The sequence below is a fragment of the Euleptes europaea genome, chromosome 7 (assembly GCF_029931775.1).
Source record: "Euleptes europaea isolate rEulEur1 chromosome 7, rEulEur1.hap1, whole genome shotgun sequence".
Classification (NCBI taxonomy): Eukaryota; Metazoa; Chordata; class Lepidosauria; order Squamata; family Sphaerodactylidae; genus Euleptes; species Euleptes europaea.
In genome coordinates this window covers 31,477,741-31,498,095 of record NC_079318.1, presented here as the reverse complement: position 1 = coordinate 31,498,095, position 20,355 = coordinate 31,477,741, and the positions used below count along the sequence as shown (strand labels likewise).

The following is a 20,355-nucleotide window of genomic DNA, read 5'->3' as shown; positions in this document are numbered from 1 at the left end:
AGGAACAGGGGATTCCCAGTTCTAAATGTCTGGCATGCTGTACTGCACATGGCTTGGAGGGGGGGGGGGAGTTCCATTGAGCCATAATCTTGCTCACTTCTCATGGGACTTAATGTGCCATATTCTTTCAGAAATTTTAAAATATGCACCTAAAAAGATAAAACTAGACTTGGACATGAAATAGTCACATTACATTTCATCTTCCCTCTATATACTGGCACTAAGAAAAAATGCCTTTTGCACACAGAATGCTATGTGTGAGGGGTGGGCTCGAGTAAGTTACACAGAACCAAAGGCAATCTAAAATGGTATTTTATTACATTGCTCTCATTTGTAAAGATAAATTTTGTTTACTCGTGCATTAATGCCATGTTTTCTTTGTCCTCAGATTAGCAATTAAAGAAATACATGTCATGCTTCATGTGTTTTGCTAAAAGTATTTACATTACAAATCTAGTATTAAAATAATGAAGTACTGCCACGTGGGGCGGGGGGGAAATCAAGACCTCATTCCTGTTAAAGTTTGTTGTGACCAATTCCCATGAAAAGCAATGTGACAATCCCTCTGTAGACGTAAGTAAATATACATTTACAGTAATGTTAGCTGAATCGAGGCCTGGGAATAAAGAAGTGTTGAGACAATGTACATGTCACCATGTTCTTCATATGGGGCACAATGCTGCTCTCCACAAAAGGCCTTGGTTCTTTCTCTTTAGCTAAGGCACAATTAATTTACTTACAGTTAAATGTGTATATACTACTTTCACAGTGACAATTCTAGCAATTAAAAAAACTGATCTAAGATATTGTAGCTAGCTTGATTCCCACTGAAAGTTACAGGTTTGAAATAAACCAACTCATCCATTCTAAGTAGTATTGTTAATCTAATCAAAGGATCACTAAGTTCTGCAGGATTGCATTGCAGTTTTCCCTTATACATATTTCTAATAGTAATAACCAGTCTTATACCCAGTGCAAGCAACAATATAAAACAGATGCTTACATTTACATACAATTACTTTGTTAAGTATTTTATTAAATTTAGCAAACATTTTAAACTCAGCTTTTTTGGCATACAAGTACCATATACAGGCTGCCTGGTTGTGCAGTCTCTTTGGAAAGTTTATCTTATTTCAGGCTTCAGGCTGGCTAATAACAGAGAATTCAATTCCATGGTTGTTGAGTCTGTCAATCAGCTTTGTTTTGGAGAATGCAGCTCCAGGAGAATAGACCCCACCTCTGTAAAAACAGCCACAGATTTGCCATTAATGAGACGTAACTTCAAAACAAGGCAAGTAAAAAGGAAGCTGTATCTTAATTTGCTGAGAGCCAGAATTCATATGGTCAATGCTACACCATCTCATAAGAGAGTGGGGATTTTTGACCATAACTTAACCAAGTAAAAACAGACCATTGTTACCTTTCCACACAGTTCTTGAATTTATTTACTTAAATAGAAGGTTTGTTCTCAACAGTGCATGGTACTGAGGTGACTAAAATGTTTACATTGCCCTTGGCAAACAAGCTTTGGTATGAATTATTTTTGCTTTTGCAAACTTAACCACCAGGACCGATGAGAACTCATGGGGGACAGTTTATTCCTCCCCCTACTTTCTGTTTTTCCTCTTTTCTTCCCACTGGCTGCCCCTGCATTCTCTCCCCCTTTCTGTTCTCCCCCTCCCATCTAGCTACATTTTCCTGCCCTCCTCCCCATCCCCCCCGGTAGCCCCTACAATCTCCTCCTCACTCATTGACCTATCTTTTTCTGCTCCTCTCCTTCAGCACTACCTCTTCTCCTGTCTCTTCCTCCTCTCCCCTTTCCCTGCTTCTTTTCTTCCTACCATCCCTTTTTTTTCCAGTCCCCCATCATCACCAGCTGACACTAACCAAGGCAGATAATGTTGTTTAGGGAGAATAGCAACCCCCCACAATGGCCTCACAATGTAATCATCACAAGAACTCAGTTGGATTCTTTCTTGATTTTGCAGACATTTCTTCTGCGATCAGGGGTGTGTGTTTAAGCCCTCTTTTTTAAAAATAAAAGATGTCAGATTTTTCTGTAAATATTTGTAAAAAAAAAACACCTCAAAAACCTTTCTGTACATGGACCCAGTGTGTCAATTTTCTGATACCCATTCAAGGGCCAAGTTCAGAATTCAGATAAATAAGATTCAAAAGTTTACATCTGCTCAAGTGGACTTTGGTCCAGCAAATAATATGGTCATTCTGATCTACAAATGATTAAGGCAATGAAATTCACAGTCTGAAACAATTATTGCTATAGACAAGTTTACTGGGAAATACTAAAGAGGCATCCATGAAGAGGGTACAGTTCTTCTTTCCCCTAAGTGTAATACAGCTAGATGCCTAAGGGATGGGTACATATCAACACAATTATTAAAGACTTGTTCCTAACTTTTTTTGTTATAGTTAAGGCAGGCAAGACTTATGTTTCCACTGCTTACTCAGTTGTAAAATATGCCTGATCTAGAGTGGGAGTTAGCACAGCACGGAATTGTACAAATCCATTAGTGAGCATCTTCTAGAGACTTCTTAATGTGGTCTACACTACTGTGTTTGGTTTGCTGAAACTAGCATCTTACTATGTAATTTTTGCTTCATTTAATGTGTCATGTTAATACATATGCTTTGCTTCCATTCTGTTTTTGGATTTCTGATTGGTTCTACAATCCTAATCCTATTGTGTTGCTTACTGAATAACCCATCCTTTCAATTGTATTGACTCACTCTTTGTAATCTTCCTTGAGTCCAAGTGAGAAAGTTGGACTATAAATAACATAAATAAATAATCTGTTGAAAGCACCAAGACCAGCAGATTATATATACCCCATTTCAATGTCTGGGCAGCACAGGTACAGATCAGGCTTACTTTCATGATGTGGAAATGTGGCACTGATCTGTAACTGAAACAGTCAAGACAGAAGCTACAGATATTTCACACCAAGGATGTTAAGACTCACTCTTTAGGAAGAGAACTCTTGTCCTTCAGAAGTGCCACAGCTGCCTGAACCATGGCTATGGGGGTAGCAACATAACCAGCCTCTGCAAGATAACAAAACATCCACCTAATTATACCCTCATAACTTTTACCATAGCCTTGCTTGCAAAATAAAAGTATTAGTATGTAAGGACCAGATACCATGAAGCATCTCCCCCAAATTCCACTCCTTTCTACTCCCCCAAATTCCACTGCCCAACAATTCTTGCTTATGGTTACATACCATGACCTCACTTCATGGTTATACCCCTTTTCAACTGTGTATAAACAAAAAGGACATTTACACAAAGTCTCCCACCCAAGCTGTTTTAGCCTTTATGTGGTTACCATCAGGCTCTGCTTCCTCTTAGGTTCACATATGTCTCCTACCAATGTACTACCATTGTACATGTCTTTTTTCCAGAGTAGTTTGAGGCTATACACTATGGGCAGTAATATGCCTTCTACAGGAGCACACATCCTTACAATTATGTAATGCTATTGTGATTGTCATAAATGTTTCTTCATTACAAACAGCATATTTGTGTTTCACAGTAATATTTTCTTGAAAATGTCATGTTTTCTATTATAATTTTATCTGCTAATAGGTTTCAGTTACCCAGTGTGTATGTGTGCATTAAGTGATGTCGTCACTTCTGATTTATGGCAACTCTATGAGTTAATGACCTCTAAAAAGTCCTAGTGTTAAGCCTTGCTCAGGTCTTGCAAACTGAGGGCTGTGGCTTTCTTGATTTGAGATTATGTATTACTATGTTAAGTACTCAGGCACACAGTTTCATGTAATTAAGCATACTACAATGTGGTTAATTTTACCTGGTCCCTTCACTTGCGTACAGATTTTTACATTTGGTTTGCCCTTCTGTGGGTCTTGTCCTGGGCTGTATCCCTCACCCAAAAAGGTCATTTCAAAAGATGACCCTTCCATCTGTAATATAAAACACAAGAAATAAACATTATTAGACTCTGGGTATTACAAATTCAATATTTCTTATACCACTGAATTACAGCCCAATTCACATGTCTGTTTTTGAAGTGAAAGAATCACTGGTTGTAGTTTATCACCTCACTTTGAGACAGAAAAGAATGAAAAAGGTTGACTAGGATGTTGAGTGGAGTAGGTTGTAGGGACCATATCACTCGTCTTGCCCATCTACCCTGACTCCCAATTTATTCCTGGGCACTGGTGCTGGTGTTGACCTTTAGAGCCCTATATGGCTTGGGACCAACATACCTGAAGGATCACCTACCCACCCAACCACTACAGTTGTCTTCGAAGGCCCTGCTTCAGGTGCCCGCCTTCTGAAATTAAGCGGGTGGCAACCCAGGAGAGGGCCTTCTTGGCCATGACACCAAAACTCTGAAATTCTCTCCCCAGGGAGATTTGTCTGTCCCTTTCTGTTGCTATCGTCTGCCAGCTGATGAAGACTTTTTTTGTATGGTATTCGTTCAGTGATTCCTCCTTCCTGCCCAATGTTTTAATTGTGTTTTTAATGTCTTTGTATGTATTTAATTCTGATATTGTTTTGATGCCTGTGTGGTTTTTTAGTTGGTTTTGATGGATTTCTAATGTGATTTTGTTATGTTGTCATTGTTAGCCACCTTGATGACCCTTATGAGAGCAGAAAAGTGGGGTATAAATTCTGCAAAAAGTAAAAATAAAAACAAATTAAGATGACTCCTATGTGAAAAAAATTCAAGGGCCCGACTTGCATGTGGTAGCTTCCACAATCCCAAGGACATTATTCATTTTAGTCACCCCAACTTGAAAACTCTCTTCCCTACTTTCTCCATCCATTCCACGTCCCACACCAATAGTAGGCTGTATAAATAAATATCATAAACAATAAATATCTCTATGCAGGCTGTTCAGATATCCTGCCAGGTGGTCATCATAAGTATGAAATAATACATTAACCTACAGACAAACAGAGAAGTTAAATCCTTCTGTTCAACTGGATACAAATGAGGGGGGTAGGTGGGATATTTGCATTTCCAGAACTGTAAAATCAGTTGTTTGACCATGAGGACGGTCTGTAGGAACCATTGCTTAAAGGTCCAATTTGAAAATCCACAGAATTGGGACATACATGAACAGTTCTTTCACATCTGAAATCATCAGTACTGTTTCCAGCACTAAATGTACCTAGATATAAACTTCTACCCAGAAATCAATAACCAACAGACACTTTCTCATAAGGAATATAAAAGAAACCAGAGATTCAGCCACATCTCCAGTACCCTGCAATGTTTTGCATTTTTTATCTTGTAGAGTGGGGAGGGAGTTCTATTTATTTATTTATTACACCATTTTATGCCACCTTTCCACCTGATTAGGGTCCCCAAGCCACTGAACATGAAAACATCTGAACATGAAAAGTCTTTTAAAATTATATATAAAATAATTCAATAAAAATACAATCATACAACATCAAAACTAGAGAGGAAGGTCAATAACTGTTAACTGGGAATATACCAAACCAAACAAAAAAAGTCTTCACCCGCTGGTGGAAGACACTGATAAAGGGAGACAGATGAATCTCCCTGGGGAGGGAGTTCCAAAGTTTTGGTACCTTTACCAAGAAATCCCCTTTCTCAGGTTGCTACTCATCTAGCCTCAGAAGGTGGGGCAACTGAAGCATGGCCTCCAAAGGTGACCAGAGTGAACGGGTAGGTTCATATGGAAGAAGATGGTCTTTAAGCTAAATTGGTCCCAGGCCACACAGGGTTTTAAAGGTCAATACCAGCCCCTTGAATTGACCCCAGAAGCAAATTGGAAGCCAGTGCAGATGGAACAAGACTGGAGTCATATGGTCCTTTCGACCCACTCCAATCAACACTCTGGCTTCAGCATTCTGTACCAACTGCAGCTTCCAGATAGGCTTAATGGGCAGCCCTACATAAAGCGTACAGCAGTAATCTAATCTTGATGTTACCAGGGCATCCACCACAGCAGCAAGATTTTTTCTGTCCAGCAGCACCCGCAAGTTACTTTAGGGGAGGTGCAACCCCATTCAGAACAGAAGATAGTTATTTCCTGGGTTAGAACTTCCCCTCACCAGAAGCACTTCCATTTCATCGGGATTAAGTTTCAGTTTGTTAGTCCTCATCTATTCCAACACTGCCTCCAGGCACCTGTTCACAGTTCCCACCACCTCCCTGGGATCATTGTTTAATCTAATCATTGATTAGTTATTACTTTCTAGAAACATGGCATGTGAAAAAACATTATCAATGAAAAATGAAAATACTAGTTACCTGTTTTTCTGTGGGCCCTTCCTTTGTAAAATATCCTCCAGAGAAAAACTCAGGATACTGAAACAGGAAGAACCAGTTTTGGTTTCAGGAAAATACATAAGAATAGCAAACTGCAATGTATTTAAAATATTTAAAACAAACCTACTTTGATCAGAAGCTTTCTTCCAAAGTTGAACTTAACAAGAATTAGAAATAAAAGTCCAGCAAACATCAATTTAATGACAGATCCAATGCCTCCCACAGATGCATAAGCAGCATACTGCACCTAAGCCAAGGAGAAAACTGGCATAATCAACTGTAGCCAAGACTTCATGTGCATATTATTTTTTTGTACAAATCTCAACAACAATAATGCACTGAGAACTGAGCCCAGCTTCACTACAAACTGAGGGCTGCGTAGACCAGAGCCCCACACTACAACTTGACAAATAACTAGCTGTATATGATTACCTTTCATTATGGACAATATAAGAGCAGTTCCAGATGTAGAAGAAAGCTATACCCGTTAGTGCGATGAATGAAATAGCAGACATCCAGTCTCAGGACTGTTATACGCAACTGCTAGGTAGCATAAAAGGGAGCCAACTGCTACTTAAGAAATGATCTGTTTTTAAAAAGGAGAAGCAAGACTGCAAAAGAAATTCCAGGGCTCTGCTGCTGCAGGAACAAGAAAGACCTTGCTGCTGTTCACTGTTACCTTTTCATTTACATGATTTACTCTTCCATACAAGTGGTACAGTGGGCATAACATTCTATAAGAAAAAAACAAAAGCTCCCCGGATGTCCATAAATGCAGAATAAGACTGGAAAACCCTGACGTACACATAACTGCATGTTGAAAACAGTATAAACACTACTCTTATGAAAATTTAAGTAAACTTACAGGTGTCTCCTGGAGATGTGTGTGCAAATAACGCTGCGTTCTTTTTACAACAGCGACATCTGATCCCATGAATGGAATGGAATACTGAGAGAATTCGTTACTGTAAAACAATGCACCTCTGCCAACAGAAATGAAAACAATTAAAAATAAAGTTCACTGAAGTCTCTGAGCCAAGACACTAGTTATGTCTTGTCCTTTCAAATACAAGCATCTTTATAAAGAAATTAATCCTGCTGTATTTTCTTTCAGAAACAACAGACTGGGAATGCATTATGATTTATGTAACTATTAAACTTTTTTTTCCTTAATAAATTTTATTTATCTTATACCCTGCCCTTTCCCGGCAAAGCCAGGCTCAGGACAGCTTCCAACAATAACAACTCACAACATATTACAATATAAATGTAAGATTAAACCATGCAATTTTAAACCAGTTGTCCAGTTTAAATTAACAAGATGGTGTCCTAACTCCATAACCACTTCTTAGAAATGACAAGAATATCCTCGATGGTGAGGATAGTCTAAGGTGATATTCAGGAGACCAATATCGACCCAGAAAGTCCCAGGTCCTCCAAGGAATAGGGACAGGAAGAGGGAACAAGGAAAAGGGGAAAAGGACAAAAAAGGGAAGGTATAAAAGGAAAACAAAACAAAAGGGAAGGGGTAACTATTAAACCTTAAAGGCATTAATTCATACATAAATTTCTTATACCTTCTCTTCAGTTTAGTGCCCACGACTGGAAGGGGTTTGTATCCAATTTGCCTTCTGATTTTTTTCAGATTATCCTGATCAGCAAGCCCATAAATAGCTGACTGCCAGGTTCCATCATGAATACAGGAACCCTGTGAAAATGTCATACATGCAGCACTACTAAATTAAACTTTTAATTCTTTCAGCATACCAACAGCAATAGCCACAGCAGTGAAAACACATTATACCACAATTCACATACTGATCCAGAGATTAAGCTAGAAGGCAGTATGCCATCATCTCTTCCACACCTCCCAAAGTTTATAAGTGAGTCTCCTTTAGTAGAAACAATCATTTGTTGCAAGGAGTATGATGAAGACAAGAGCACAGGGGCATTTGTTGCCACTTGGGGTAGGTAACCACTGGACATCAAGTACATTTCTGTTCAAAACTCTGTTTTACTGGGCTGGAGAGAGTTCTTTTTTGCCCTTCAATGTTGCATTTGTTCCTCTTTCTACTATAGTACAAATATTGTTCTCAGTCCATTCATTTTTCTTTTGAAAATGGTATACAGATGTCACAAATGTCAAGTAGCTGTTCTCCCAATATTAGCAACAAGTAACCTCTTCTTTATTTCCCAACCCTTAGTGTTCAGGCTGGATTATCACAAACTGATGTTGTATTACTCTTGGGAGGGGCTGTGGCTTAGTGGTAGAGCCTCTGCTTGGCATGCAGAAGGTCCCAGGTTTGATCCCCGGCATCTCCAGTTAAAGGGACCAGGCAAGTAGGTGATGTGAAAGACTTCTTCCTGAGACCCTGGAGAAGCACTGCAGGTCTGAGTGGAAAATACTGACTTTGATGGACCAAGGGGCTGATTCAGTATAAGGCAGCTTCATGTGTTCATGTGTACTGACAGAGGTATGCAGGAACAAATGCCCAGGAATGTTATTCTGCCATCCTTGACAGTTTTGCAGGCGGTCACCACCAATGTAATAATCAAGTGGTTAAATAATTTTCATTGCCTTCTCAAAGAGTAATGCTTTTAATTTGTAAACCTGATAGACGCTGAACACAAGCTTAGCAAACAATGGTTAACGAACCTCGGGGCCAGATTTCACGTTCAGGAAACTTTCAACTGCAGTTAAGGTACCTTTAAGAAAAAGAGTGAATTCATGGTCATAGAGAAGAACCAAACTTGTAGTTCAAGCAATGTAAAGCAACTGATATTATGGCATTGAAATGTATTTACACTATAAAATAATACACATTAAGATTACAAGCACATTTTAATTAATTCACATAAGATACCATGGGAATCCTACACTTAATTGTCATATTGACTAACCTGTTGCTATTTTTTTTCAGTATTATCGTCATTATGCTGTCAGGTGAACGTACCAAACATCAACTGGTAATTACTCCTAGATTTAACACTGGCAACAATACCCGCCCTGGATCTACCAGAAATTTCCTCTGATGGAAGATATTTCATCACAACCTTCTCACCTTCCCCCGTTGCACTGCTGCCCCAAATGCCCCCTCAATGTTGCTCCTGGGGGCAGGGGGCCCCCAGGAACAGCATGAGGGGGGAGTTGGTGAAAACGGCCTCTCCTTCTGTACCTGGAAAGTCTCCAGTCATCCCTTTCTTGCACTGGCATTGTGTCGTGCATGGAGATCCCCACTCAGAAAAATATGTAGCCCCATCAGATCTTACCAAATAATGGTAATCACTGCTACCAAGTTTATTTTTTTCAGCAGCAAATCCAGGAGGGAACCCATATCAGGCAGGAACAACTTAATACCCAGGTACTGCAAGTCACCAGCAGCAGGAAGGTGGGGGTGATGCACCCCCATCATCATTTCTATCAACTAACAGCCCCAGGTTCTCAGGGGTCTGACAGACCCCAGCAAATGCTACACTACTTAACAAACAAATGGAATTGTAAATCTCAGCAATTGGCTTCAATTTTAGGAGAGTGATAAATTTTAACCGTCGGCTGCTTTGGAAAGCCAATCTGGTTGAAAAGTGGGGTATAAACAAAGAAGAGGCTTTTTGGCAAGAATACAAGCATACTATGATTCCGCACCTGCTCAAAAATTTAAAACATAAAAAACATGATTACTGTTTCTACACCAGTTATCAAGTATGAGTCACCTTTCAAATGGTTTCTGGTGTATAATACTCCCATATCAGCTGGAATAGAGTCAAAGCCACAGCTTCCAATAACATATACCCCTTTTTCTGCAGCCTTGTCATTATAATTCAGGTACATTCCTTCCAGAAACTGAAAGAGAAATGCAACAATGTTGTATGGAAAAAAACAGACAGTACTTTATCTGATTCCTTAATCACGGTAAACCTAACTGTCATAGCTGTGTTATCTGCATCCTGTTCACAAACTGACATTCTACTTTGCAGCTTCAGAAATTTGTTTTATATAGCAGGATCAAAATGTTCAATAATGAAGTGCTTGTGCGTATGTGTGTGTATGAAGTGCCGTCAAGTTGCAGCCAATATATGGTGACCCCCGCAAGGGGTTTTCAAGACAAGCAATTAAGCAAAGGTGGTCTGCCATTGCCTTCCTCTGCAGTCTTCCTTTGTGATCTCCAATCCAAGTACCGACTGTGCTTAGCTTCCAAAATCTGATGAGATTGGGTTAGACCATGCCTCCTTCCCTCCCAATTACCTGCTCACGCATGGCTAGATTCAGTGAAAGCCCAACACAAATGTATATATTTGTGCAAAATTTACAAACTCCTCTCTTTCATATAAAGAAACAACCCATACTGTCACTGCCACCTCCACTTGACTCTAAAGTAATTTTATACATATATACTATCTCTTTACTGTACTCAGTATTTCAACTAGTGATTAGCAGATCTGCCTGTATCCACTCAAAAAACAGATGGCTGCCTAAACACTCAGGTACATACTGATTACATGATTGTTTTAGTCTCCCCCATAGTAAATCAAGAAGCCTTCTCACAACATACCACTTTTCCCTAATTTACCAAGAACTGTAACTGCAGGGCAATAAATCAGGCCTTCCCAGAGGCCCTGAATGATGTTTGTAAGAATATACAGGAGCATCCATAGATTCTTGGAAATGCACTGATTCCACTTCACAGCATTCCAGGATGCCTAAGCAGAGACGCAGCAACATGTTGTATTACACCTGCTTTATGGTCAGGTGCAGAATTATGGTTATTTAGGAACAAGATCCCAGAAACTCAATGACTTGTTTTTCCCAGTTCCACATACCTGAGGTTCACCACTAATGTCGATACAGCTGGCACCATTCTCAATACAAGCTTTCACTACAGGCTCTCCATAAAATCTGTACTATAGGACAAAATAAAACCGATTACTTATTTGGAAAATCAAACCATCTAATTTATATTACATACTTTGAATAATCTTTGCAGATTAACTATATGAGTTCTAATACAGTAAATTGTATTGCCATGGAGCAATGTTTTTTTCCTTTAAGAGATACACAGATAATGAACACATAAATGGTGAAGGAAAATAGATTTCATTAAGTAGCTTAAGTATTCATAGACTCATAGCATTGGAAGGGGCCATACAGGTCATCTAGTCCAACCTCCTGCTCAATGCAGGATCAGCCTAAAACATCCCTGACAAGTGTTCACCCAGCCGCTGCTTGAAGACTGCCAGAGATAGGGAGCTCACCACCACCCTAGGTAGCCGAGGTAAGCTGAACTTACGTTTTTCCCCTAATGTCCAGCTGGTACCTTTCTGCTCATAATTTATACCCATTGTTCAGTCCTACCCTCTGCTGCCAACAGAAACAGCTCCCTGCCCTCCTCTAAATGACAGCCTTTCAAATACTTAAAGAGAGCAATCATTCCCTCCGCCCAACCTCCTCTTTTCCAGACTAAACATTCCTAAGTCTCTCAGCCTTTCCTCGTAGGGCTTGGTCTCCAGACTCCAATCATCCTAGTCGCTCTCCTCTGCACCTGCTCCATTCTGTCCACATCCTTTTTGAAGTGAGGCCTCCAGAACTGCACACAGTACTCCAGGTACGGCCTGACCAATGCAGTGTACAGCGGGACTATTCTACTGAAGAACAACACATCTATAGAATCCCTGCAAGAAAATAATATGCTTACATCCCTTTAGCTGTTGGGAACCCCTGGAGAACAATGGACAATCCCCCTAGAATTAGCCAGCTGCACAGCACTGTTCCACAGTTTCAGTCTGCATGGAGGTCCCAGGAGGTCATGACAGCAGAAGGGACATATGCATATTATTTTCTTGCAGTGATTCTTCTGCAGATGGTTTTTCCTGTAGACTACTTAAGCTACTTAATAAAATCCATTTTCATTGCATATTGCTTAGAGAAAAAGAACAATTGCCCCTTGGCAATACATAAATCCAATCTCATGGAAACAAATCGTTTTGGGGGGAAAAGTACATTTTGTCACAGCAGGCACCACCTTAGAAGACAAATTCACCTTTCTTTTTCACATAGGAAGGAATGATTCTTCTAAGATAATACCTGACATCTAGTTTCAGAAAGTACTTGTACTTTTACATATTTTGTAAAACTGTTCCTTCTTGTTTTCCCTTTCCCTTCCCATTCTCTCTTCTAATCTGTATCCCAAAAACCAATAAAAATTTTATTAAGAAAAAAGAAAAAAAGAAAGTACTTGTGTTAAAGTATTTTGAATGAATTACCCATTTAAAAAGGGGTCAGGCTTTTAAGCTGAACAAAAGGTTTTTAACAGATCAATCTAATTTATTAATCTACTAAATGCTTTCCTAATCTTGAAATAGTCAATGTTAGACAATACACGGTTAACAGATTTTCCACATGATCGGTCTACAACAATGTTAAGGAGTGTATGCAGAAACTCAGAAAATCCAATCTTTTCTATCATGGAGCTATTGCATCCCTCCAGTCTGTCTCAGAGCACCATGCCGTAGCAATTTATCACACCTTTATCAGGGTCAATCCAGAAGCCCAGGCATGAATATAAAATGAGCAAAAATTAATGTAACCTATTTTATAAGCAAGAAGGTTTTTTTTAAAGTGGCTCCCTATTTATTCATTACAATGATTTTAATATTATTATCTGAATGTACATATTATGTTTAATGTTAGAAGCTAACCTGAGTTCATTAAGAACTCCAAATAAATATTTTCAATAACATACTGCTATTTTTCATACTATTTGCATACTGTTTCTTATTCGTCTAGGACATATGCAAGTTTCAATTACTGACCTTTACCCTGGGATGAATGAATGGGCAAAAATAATGTTGCAATAGCATGAAGCAACCATGCCCATTTTCTCCCTCCCTGGCTACAATCCTAGCATAATTAACTACAACAAACACTCAGCTTTTAAGCAGCATAAATTACTACTCATTAAAAAATATCCAGTGGCCATTTATATTTCATAACTGCACATATAATCAGTAAGAACCAAAGGAAAATAAGCTAACAAAAAAAAACTCTAGTTTTTGCCATATTATGAAGAATTATTTGTGCTAGATGTTCATGATATAACAGATTAAGAGAAACAGAAAGTAATTGGTTCAACTACTATAATCACTTTACCACAGTTTAAAAGGGTCTTAATGGACTTCTCAATTGTAGTTGGTAAATTCCAGGCTTGCAATCTGTAGAGGTGGAGCTGTCAAATTGTTCCCAGCAATCAGTCATGCTACACAGAGATCTATCTAATGCAGCACTTCAGCAACCTGAAACTTGCTGGAAATAAGGTAACTCCTTTTGGTGCCTCTACGTCAATTAAACATAACCAACAAGGGCAGTAGTTAGGGGTGCCAGGTTCCTCTTTGCCACTGGCGGAGGTTTTTGGGGTGGAGCCTGAGGAGGGTGGGGTTTGGGGAGGGACTGCAATGCCATAGAGTCCAATTGCCAAAGTGGCCATTTTGTCCAGGTGAACTGATCTCTATTGGCTGGAGATCAGTTGTAATAGCAGGAGATCTCCAGCTACTACCTGGAGGTTGGCAACCCTAGCAGTAGTTACAACTTTTTCAAAAAGTGCCAAAAACTGTATTCTCAGTGTACACCCCCTTCTCTTTCACCAAGTGTTTCCCATATTTTTTTTAAACAATCTGTCTCAGTTTCATAGTATTAGACAGAAGGATTTTCTCTTTAAGATGTATTCATTTAGGAAACTTTTCAGTTTAGAAGGCTTTTAAAAAATGTTCCCTTTCAAAATCATGATCTTGCAAAACAAACTGGACTTTATTTGCAAAGCACACCATAAGAACATTTTGTTTACTCCCGTAAAAAGAGTCAGATGCTTACAGGGCCTACACAGTTCAGAACAATAGCTGCTTGTTTAGCCATATTAGCAAGAGAGGTTGGATCACTGACATCACATAGGATTATATCAACTTCTGACTTCAGCTCTGCCTTCCCTGAAATTAGAAAGAAAAGTGTTACAAGGAATACAAGGAAAGAAAAATGTTACAAGGATTACTCTATCATTATTTCTTCCAATCTACTCCTTCCCTTTCCTTAATCATCCTATTTGGTTATTAACTAGTAGGTTAAGGGAAGAAAGCAAAGGCAAATGTAAAATCCTTTAACAAACAAGTAGGTTGAAAATTAAATTTGGGGGTTTTCTTTGTTGCTTTCTTACATAAAACGTGGACTCTTATATTTCTCCCAAGATGCTTTTTCAGAACAAACAACTGTGCCTGTGGGAAGATGGGGCCCCTTATCCCAAGGAATCACTATAAAAGGTCTCCAGAAACTGTGGGAAACTTGTTAAGAACAATTCAGTACAAGAAGACATACAGTAACAAATGCTGATTGTTATCCCAGTCATCCAGTCTGAACCTTTGGAGAACAATTACAGCAATTTGTGAATAAATGATTTTTTTAAAAATTGTAGCACCAACACCACACATTTTTTTCATGAAGACAAATATCTTCAGTCATAAATTAGGAAGCCTGGGGCTGAAAAGCAAGGGAAGCCTGCAAGTTTCAACTGAAAGGCATCAGCAAAACAATCTAGATTAAGAAGCAAAATTGTGTAAGGTAAAAAACCTTCCAGCGACACAACACAATCACATTATTAAAATTTATATTTTATGTATAAATACAAAAACCTAAATAAAAAATATCTAAATGTGCTGTGTTGCTGGAAGGTTTACTGACCAAGCACGAGAGCCTCTTACCAGAACAGACTAGCATAAACAAGTCAGGACAGAGAGAACAGCCCAGTGTGGAGATGAGTAAAAGATTGCAAAAGCAAGACTTAGATAAGTGAAGTAACTTGTACTGTTCATTTCACCACAAAGACAACTATTACTATTTTTAACAGGAAAGCTCCCCCATCTGACTAATGCTACACGCAACCTTAAGCACACTTACTTTGAAGAGGGTTTTTTTGCCATCAAGTTACAGCTGACTTATGGCGACCCTATAGGGTTTTCAAGGCAAGAGACGTTCAGAGGCGGTTTGCCATTGCCTGAGGTATATAACTCAGAATAAACATGCAGGGGATTGTGCTGAGAATAACACAGCAAACTGAACATCAGCAGTGCTGCATAAGCATGCAAACAATGAGTTGGATCCAAATCCAGTAAAAAAGGGGGCTCAGTGAAGGAGCATTGGGTTAAACCACCCCCCCTTGCACAAGCTTTTGCTCTGTTCGTTGAGAATGCTCTACTATTCACATAAGAACAAAGAGGAGCCTAGATTTTGCCCAATTCCTCACCTTTGCTATCATGCCAAATCACATATTATTCAGGAGAGCCTTCCACCATGAGCAGCGTTTTTTTTAGAGGGAAGGGAGTTCGAATCCAACCCTACGGTTGTTGCTACAGCAAGAATCGCTATGATCTGTCAAATCAAAGAAACGGACCCTGACCCCTTTGCATTTATTACATTTTTATCATATCTGTCTGGCATGGTAGAACTCAGGGCAGCAGACCCAGAGTTTCAGGGGATTAACTAGACCAACTGGTTTTTGTTTAAGCATGCTGTCACATATTATTTTTTAATTACATGCTGACTATCAAGAGACCTACTCAAGGCATTTTACAAGGTAACAATACAATAAAACCATAATAACACTTGTCCGTGCTCTTCTGGCTCCATTGACTCATTAGCTCATGTGCTCTTGGAATGCCGTTTCTATGAGGACCTTAGAACACGATATCTCTCTCCTCTTTTAATACATAAATTCAATGCCTTTTTATTAAGTGATAGGGATCCCAAGGCTACATTGGCAGTGCCAAAATTTAGGTCAGTTCTTATATCCCCCAAACAGTAGATTCAAAATTATGCTGCTGAAGATCATGGATCAAGGAGCTTCTAAGGGAAAAAGGAAAGGAAAACCATAATAATAACATTTAAATGATCAAAAATTGCACCCTCCAACTACAGCCTGGGACATGTAGACTATGACACATTTTTATCTCACTGTTCCTCTATAGAGCTCAGGATGATCTACATGGTCATCCTTCCTCCATTCATAGATATTAATTTCTGAGCTTAGCAAAGTACAAAGTCTAGAACCAGAATGATCAAATGATCAGAGTGTTCCTTATTCAGGAGTCATCCCTACCATTAAATTTAAGAGGTTCAAGATCCAGCTCTTCCATCCATAAAGTACTATTTCTCAGCCTCAGTTTTCTATATAAGAATAATAATGCCTTCCCTCATAAATTTATTAAGAGTTAACATCATAATGAAAACTGAATTTGCAATTAACAGCCCATTTCTGAGGTGGGGGGGCTGAAGGTGGTCTGGAGGCAGTGTAACCCCACCGCTAGCGTAAGTGGCCTCTTGTCATGGAATAAGAGGCAGTTATGCTGGTGGCGGGCAGAGCTTCACGCTGCTTCCCTGACGCCGCAGTCTCTCCGGGACCTATGGTATATCCCGGGATAGAAATGCGGTACCGGCATGGGGGGACGTTCCTGAGGTTGGAGCTGACGGTCATCAGCTTCCAAAGCCCCTCCAGCCCAGGAACACCCCCTTGAACAACAGGTTTTTCCTAGTGCAGCATCACTGTTTTCTATGGGGGGGAAGCCCCATTTTTTTAAACCTTTAGAAAGGGCTTTTTAAAGCCTTGTGGCAGCCAAGAAAACTCTTTTGAAGCGCCGTGGCAGTGCCTAGGCTATGTTGTTCCTGGCCGCCGCAAGGCTCAGGAATGAACTGTAAAAGTGCTAAGTATTAGGTTCTCTGCCTTTCCAGATACAACAAAGTCTCTACTTTCTGAACCAAGGCCAATGGCAATTTGCATTAAGTCCCTAACAGACAAACCTATTTTCCCAGATCCAAACCAAGAAGGTATTGGGAGAAATTGAAAATTCCAGATGGGAAGCCATACTAGGCTTGCAGTAGCAAAATAAAACAGGAGTCTAGTGCCCCTTGAAGACTAGCAAAATGTATTCTAGCATAATTGTTTGTGAGATAAAGGTAACTTGATCAGATGCATAGGACTGTAAATTCATCAGGCCCAATTGATATACACAACAGAGTGTTTGTGTGTTACAATAATAGGCTGTCTCAAAACAAAACCTAATCCAAAATGCATGGGTGTAGGATACTTGTAATTGTTGTTAAATAGTCAAAATGCAAAATTTAGTGTAATATGAAATGAGATACGAGAGAGAACAGGAAGTTGCAGAAGTATAGCTGAAGTACAACTGGTGGTGAACTTCTTGATCAAAGTTAACTACGCCAGGGGTGTCAAACGTAAGGCCCACGGGCCAAATCCAGCCCCTTGAGAGCTTTTATCCAGCCTGCGAGCTGGCCTGGGCAGCCACCCTCCCCCACACTCTCAATCTGGGATGGCGAGGCATGCCCCGTCCCAACCAAGTGACATTTATATCATATCTGGCCCTTGTGACAATTGAGTTCGACACCCCTGAATTAAGCTATTCCCCCCTGAATTTCCCCTTTAAAGTTCTTTTGTAGGAGATTGGTGACTTTTAGAGCAGCAACAGAATGCCCTAGAAAATTAAAATGGTCCCTCCCCATTTGTTTCTGAGTATTGCGATTTTTAATGCCAGTCTAGAGTCCATTTATTCTTTTGAGTAAGCATTAACCTGTTTGTCCAACGTAAGCAGTGACTCCACCTCTGATAAGCAGCAGAGATATATGGTGACATCCCCCCCCCCCCGCACAACCCCTAAAGCCTACCAAAGTTTTACCTAGTCGATCCCTGGGAAAAAAGCGATTTGCAGCCTCAACAAGCTAGAATGTGCACCCCTCGTTCCCAAATGAAAACGTAATGTTAAGGTTAAAGCCTGAGAGGCGCAGACACCGGGGGTCATCACTGCTTTGCAGAGCCCAACTCGCCACTCTCCACCCACTCGCGAGAGAGCAAAGATCACACAGGCGAAGCCACATAATCCGATTTATATGTAGTCAGCGATTAACTTCATGATGGGCGAAAACGCACGGGAAGGGTTTGCCTTGGATTCGCCGCCCAGCCAAATGCTCAAAACTCAACAATAAGCCCCTCTGTGCAGAGTTTTGAGAATTTAGATAGGGAAAATGTGCATCTAGAGAGCAGCAAATCCCAGGGGGTTACCGCACTTGTATTCCCAGCAATGTATTAAGAGTTTGAAAATGTTATAAAAAATACTGTTCGCACTTTCTATGTATTCCCACCGACGTATTAAGAGTTTGAAAACGTTATAAAAAAATACCGTTCGCACTTTGTTTGGCCCCTTTAGCTGTGAAGACGTCTTCCGACCATTTATAAGCCGTGGTATCCAAAAACCCTTTTAAAGCGATGTTTTTTATAACATTTTCAAACTCTTAATACATCGCTGGGAATACAAAGTACGGTAACCCCCACCACCCCCCAGGCAAAACCTCCCGTGCGTTTTCGCCCATGGTGTTCAACTCGTAAATAAGTGTGACCAGACCGCGGTTTAACTACCCACCCCAGTGTGTGTGTGTATGTGTGTGTGCACAGACTGCAGTTTAACTACCCACCCCAGTGTGTGTGTGTGTGTATATATATATATATATATGTGTGTGTATGCACAAACTGCAGTTTAACTACCCACCCCAGTGTGTGTGTGTGCACAGACTGCAGTTTAACTACCCACCCCAGTGTGTGTGTGTGTGTGTATATATATATATGTGTGTGTGTGTATGCACAGACTGCAGTTTAACTACCCACCCCAGTGTGTGTGTGTGTGTGTATATATATGTGTGTGTGTGTGTATATGCACAGACTGCAGTTTAACTACCCACCCCAGTGTGTGTGTGTGCGTGTCTATCTATCTATCATTTTGGAGGAAAGTAGACTTTGGGTATTTTTTGCTTTACAGAGGGAGGGGGAGGCTCCCTTCCTGCTGTGAGGCTAGTGAAAAAGAGCAAGGCGAAGCGCCCGCCCGCCCCGCTTCTCACCCAGCTTCCCGGCCGCTCTCTCGACCGCCGCCTCCAGCTTCTCCTTGCTCCTGCCGGCCACGGCCCAGCGCACCGAGCCGCGCAACTCGTCCTCGGCCGCCACCCGCGCCACTTCCTCCACCACATACTGGCCGGTGAAGCCCGAAGCCCCGAAGACCACCAGCTGGAAAGGCCGCCCGGTCGCCATGGGGACGGAGGGGCAGCTGCGCCGCGCTGGCGTCCGCTAGTACTGGCGGCGGCGAAGGGCGCGCGCGAGAGAGAGAGCCTCTCAACGGCAATGGAACGCACCGAGGCGGGGAGGGGGCGTGAACAATGGAGCCCGCTCGCCTCGCGCCGCCTCGGCGTCACGTGACGCCTGCGACAACGGGCGCGCTCGCCACGCCCCCTCCTGGCTGCGCCGCGGCTTCAGTCACCGGCCGCCATTTCCTCCTCCCATGGCTTCCCTCCAACGGCCCTCCCCCTCCTGTCGCCCACGGAGCCTGTTTGGCAAGAGGCGACGACGAGCGTGCGAAAACAAGCCTCCCTTGCGTCGCAAGGCGGCGACGTGGTTGCCAGGGGTGGCAGGGTTGCCAGGTCCCTCTTCGCCACCGGCGGGAGGTTTTTGGGGGCGGAGCCTGAGGAGGGCGGGGTTTGAGGGAGGGGAGGGACTTCAACGCCATGGAGCCCAATTGCCAAAGCGGCCATTTTCTCCAGGGGAGCTGATCTCTATTGGCTGGTGGTCAGTTGTCATAGCAGCAGATCACCAGCCACCACCTGGAGGTTGGCAACCCTACGGACTGGCCAGGGTGTTAAAAATGTTAATGGCCTTTTAGTGGCTTGAAAATATAACAGATTTGTTTAAAAGTAGTTATTTAAAATTTAAAAAAAAATAATTTAAAAATTCAATTATAACAATCTGTATTTACATTTAGTGGCTACTGTATACTGCCAGTAATGTGTACAATATATGTACACCGTAATGACTAAAAAAATACATTTATTTCGCAAAAAATTTAATTGTACATTTTTTCCACTTGTTTTTTGAAAAAAATATTTCTTATAAAAATTAAATGATAGCCTTATAGTTGTGGGTGGCCCCCCTTTGTCTCCTGGCAACCAATATTTTTAGACCCAGTCCGCCACTGAG

At 40.9% G+C, this 20,355-nt stretch overlaps 1 protein-coding gene across 1 annotated transcript; it reads right to left on the bottom strand.

Annotated features, from left to right (window-relative positions):
- Positions 1 to 905: 905 nt before the first annotated feature.
- Positions 906 to 19,433, bottom strand: SCCPDH (saccharopine dehydrogenase (putative)). The gene is made up of 12 exons (XM_056853723.1): positions 19,230 to 19,433; positions 14,154 to 14,266; positions 11,111 to 11,191; positions 10,004 to 10,133; positions 8,949 to 8,998; positions 7,870 to 8,000; positions 7,158 to 7,275; positions 6,420 to 6,539; positions 6,275 to 6,331; positions 3,833 to 3,944; positions 2,982 to 3,063; positions 906 to 1,239 (listed from the first exon to the last, which is right to left on the bottom strand). Exons 1-12 carry the CDS (start codon positions 19,414 to 19,416, stop codon positions 1,134 to 1,136), a joined length of 1,287 nt encoding a protein of 428 aa, XP_056709701.1. The 5' UTR covers positions 19,417 to 19,433; the 3' UTR covers positions 906 to 1,133.
- Positions 19,434 to 20,355: the final 922 nt, after the last annotated feature.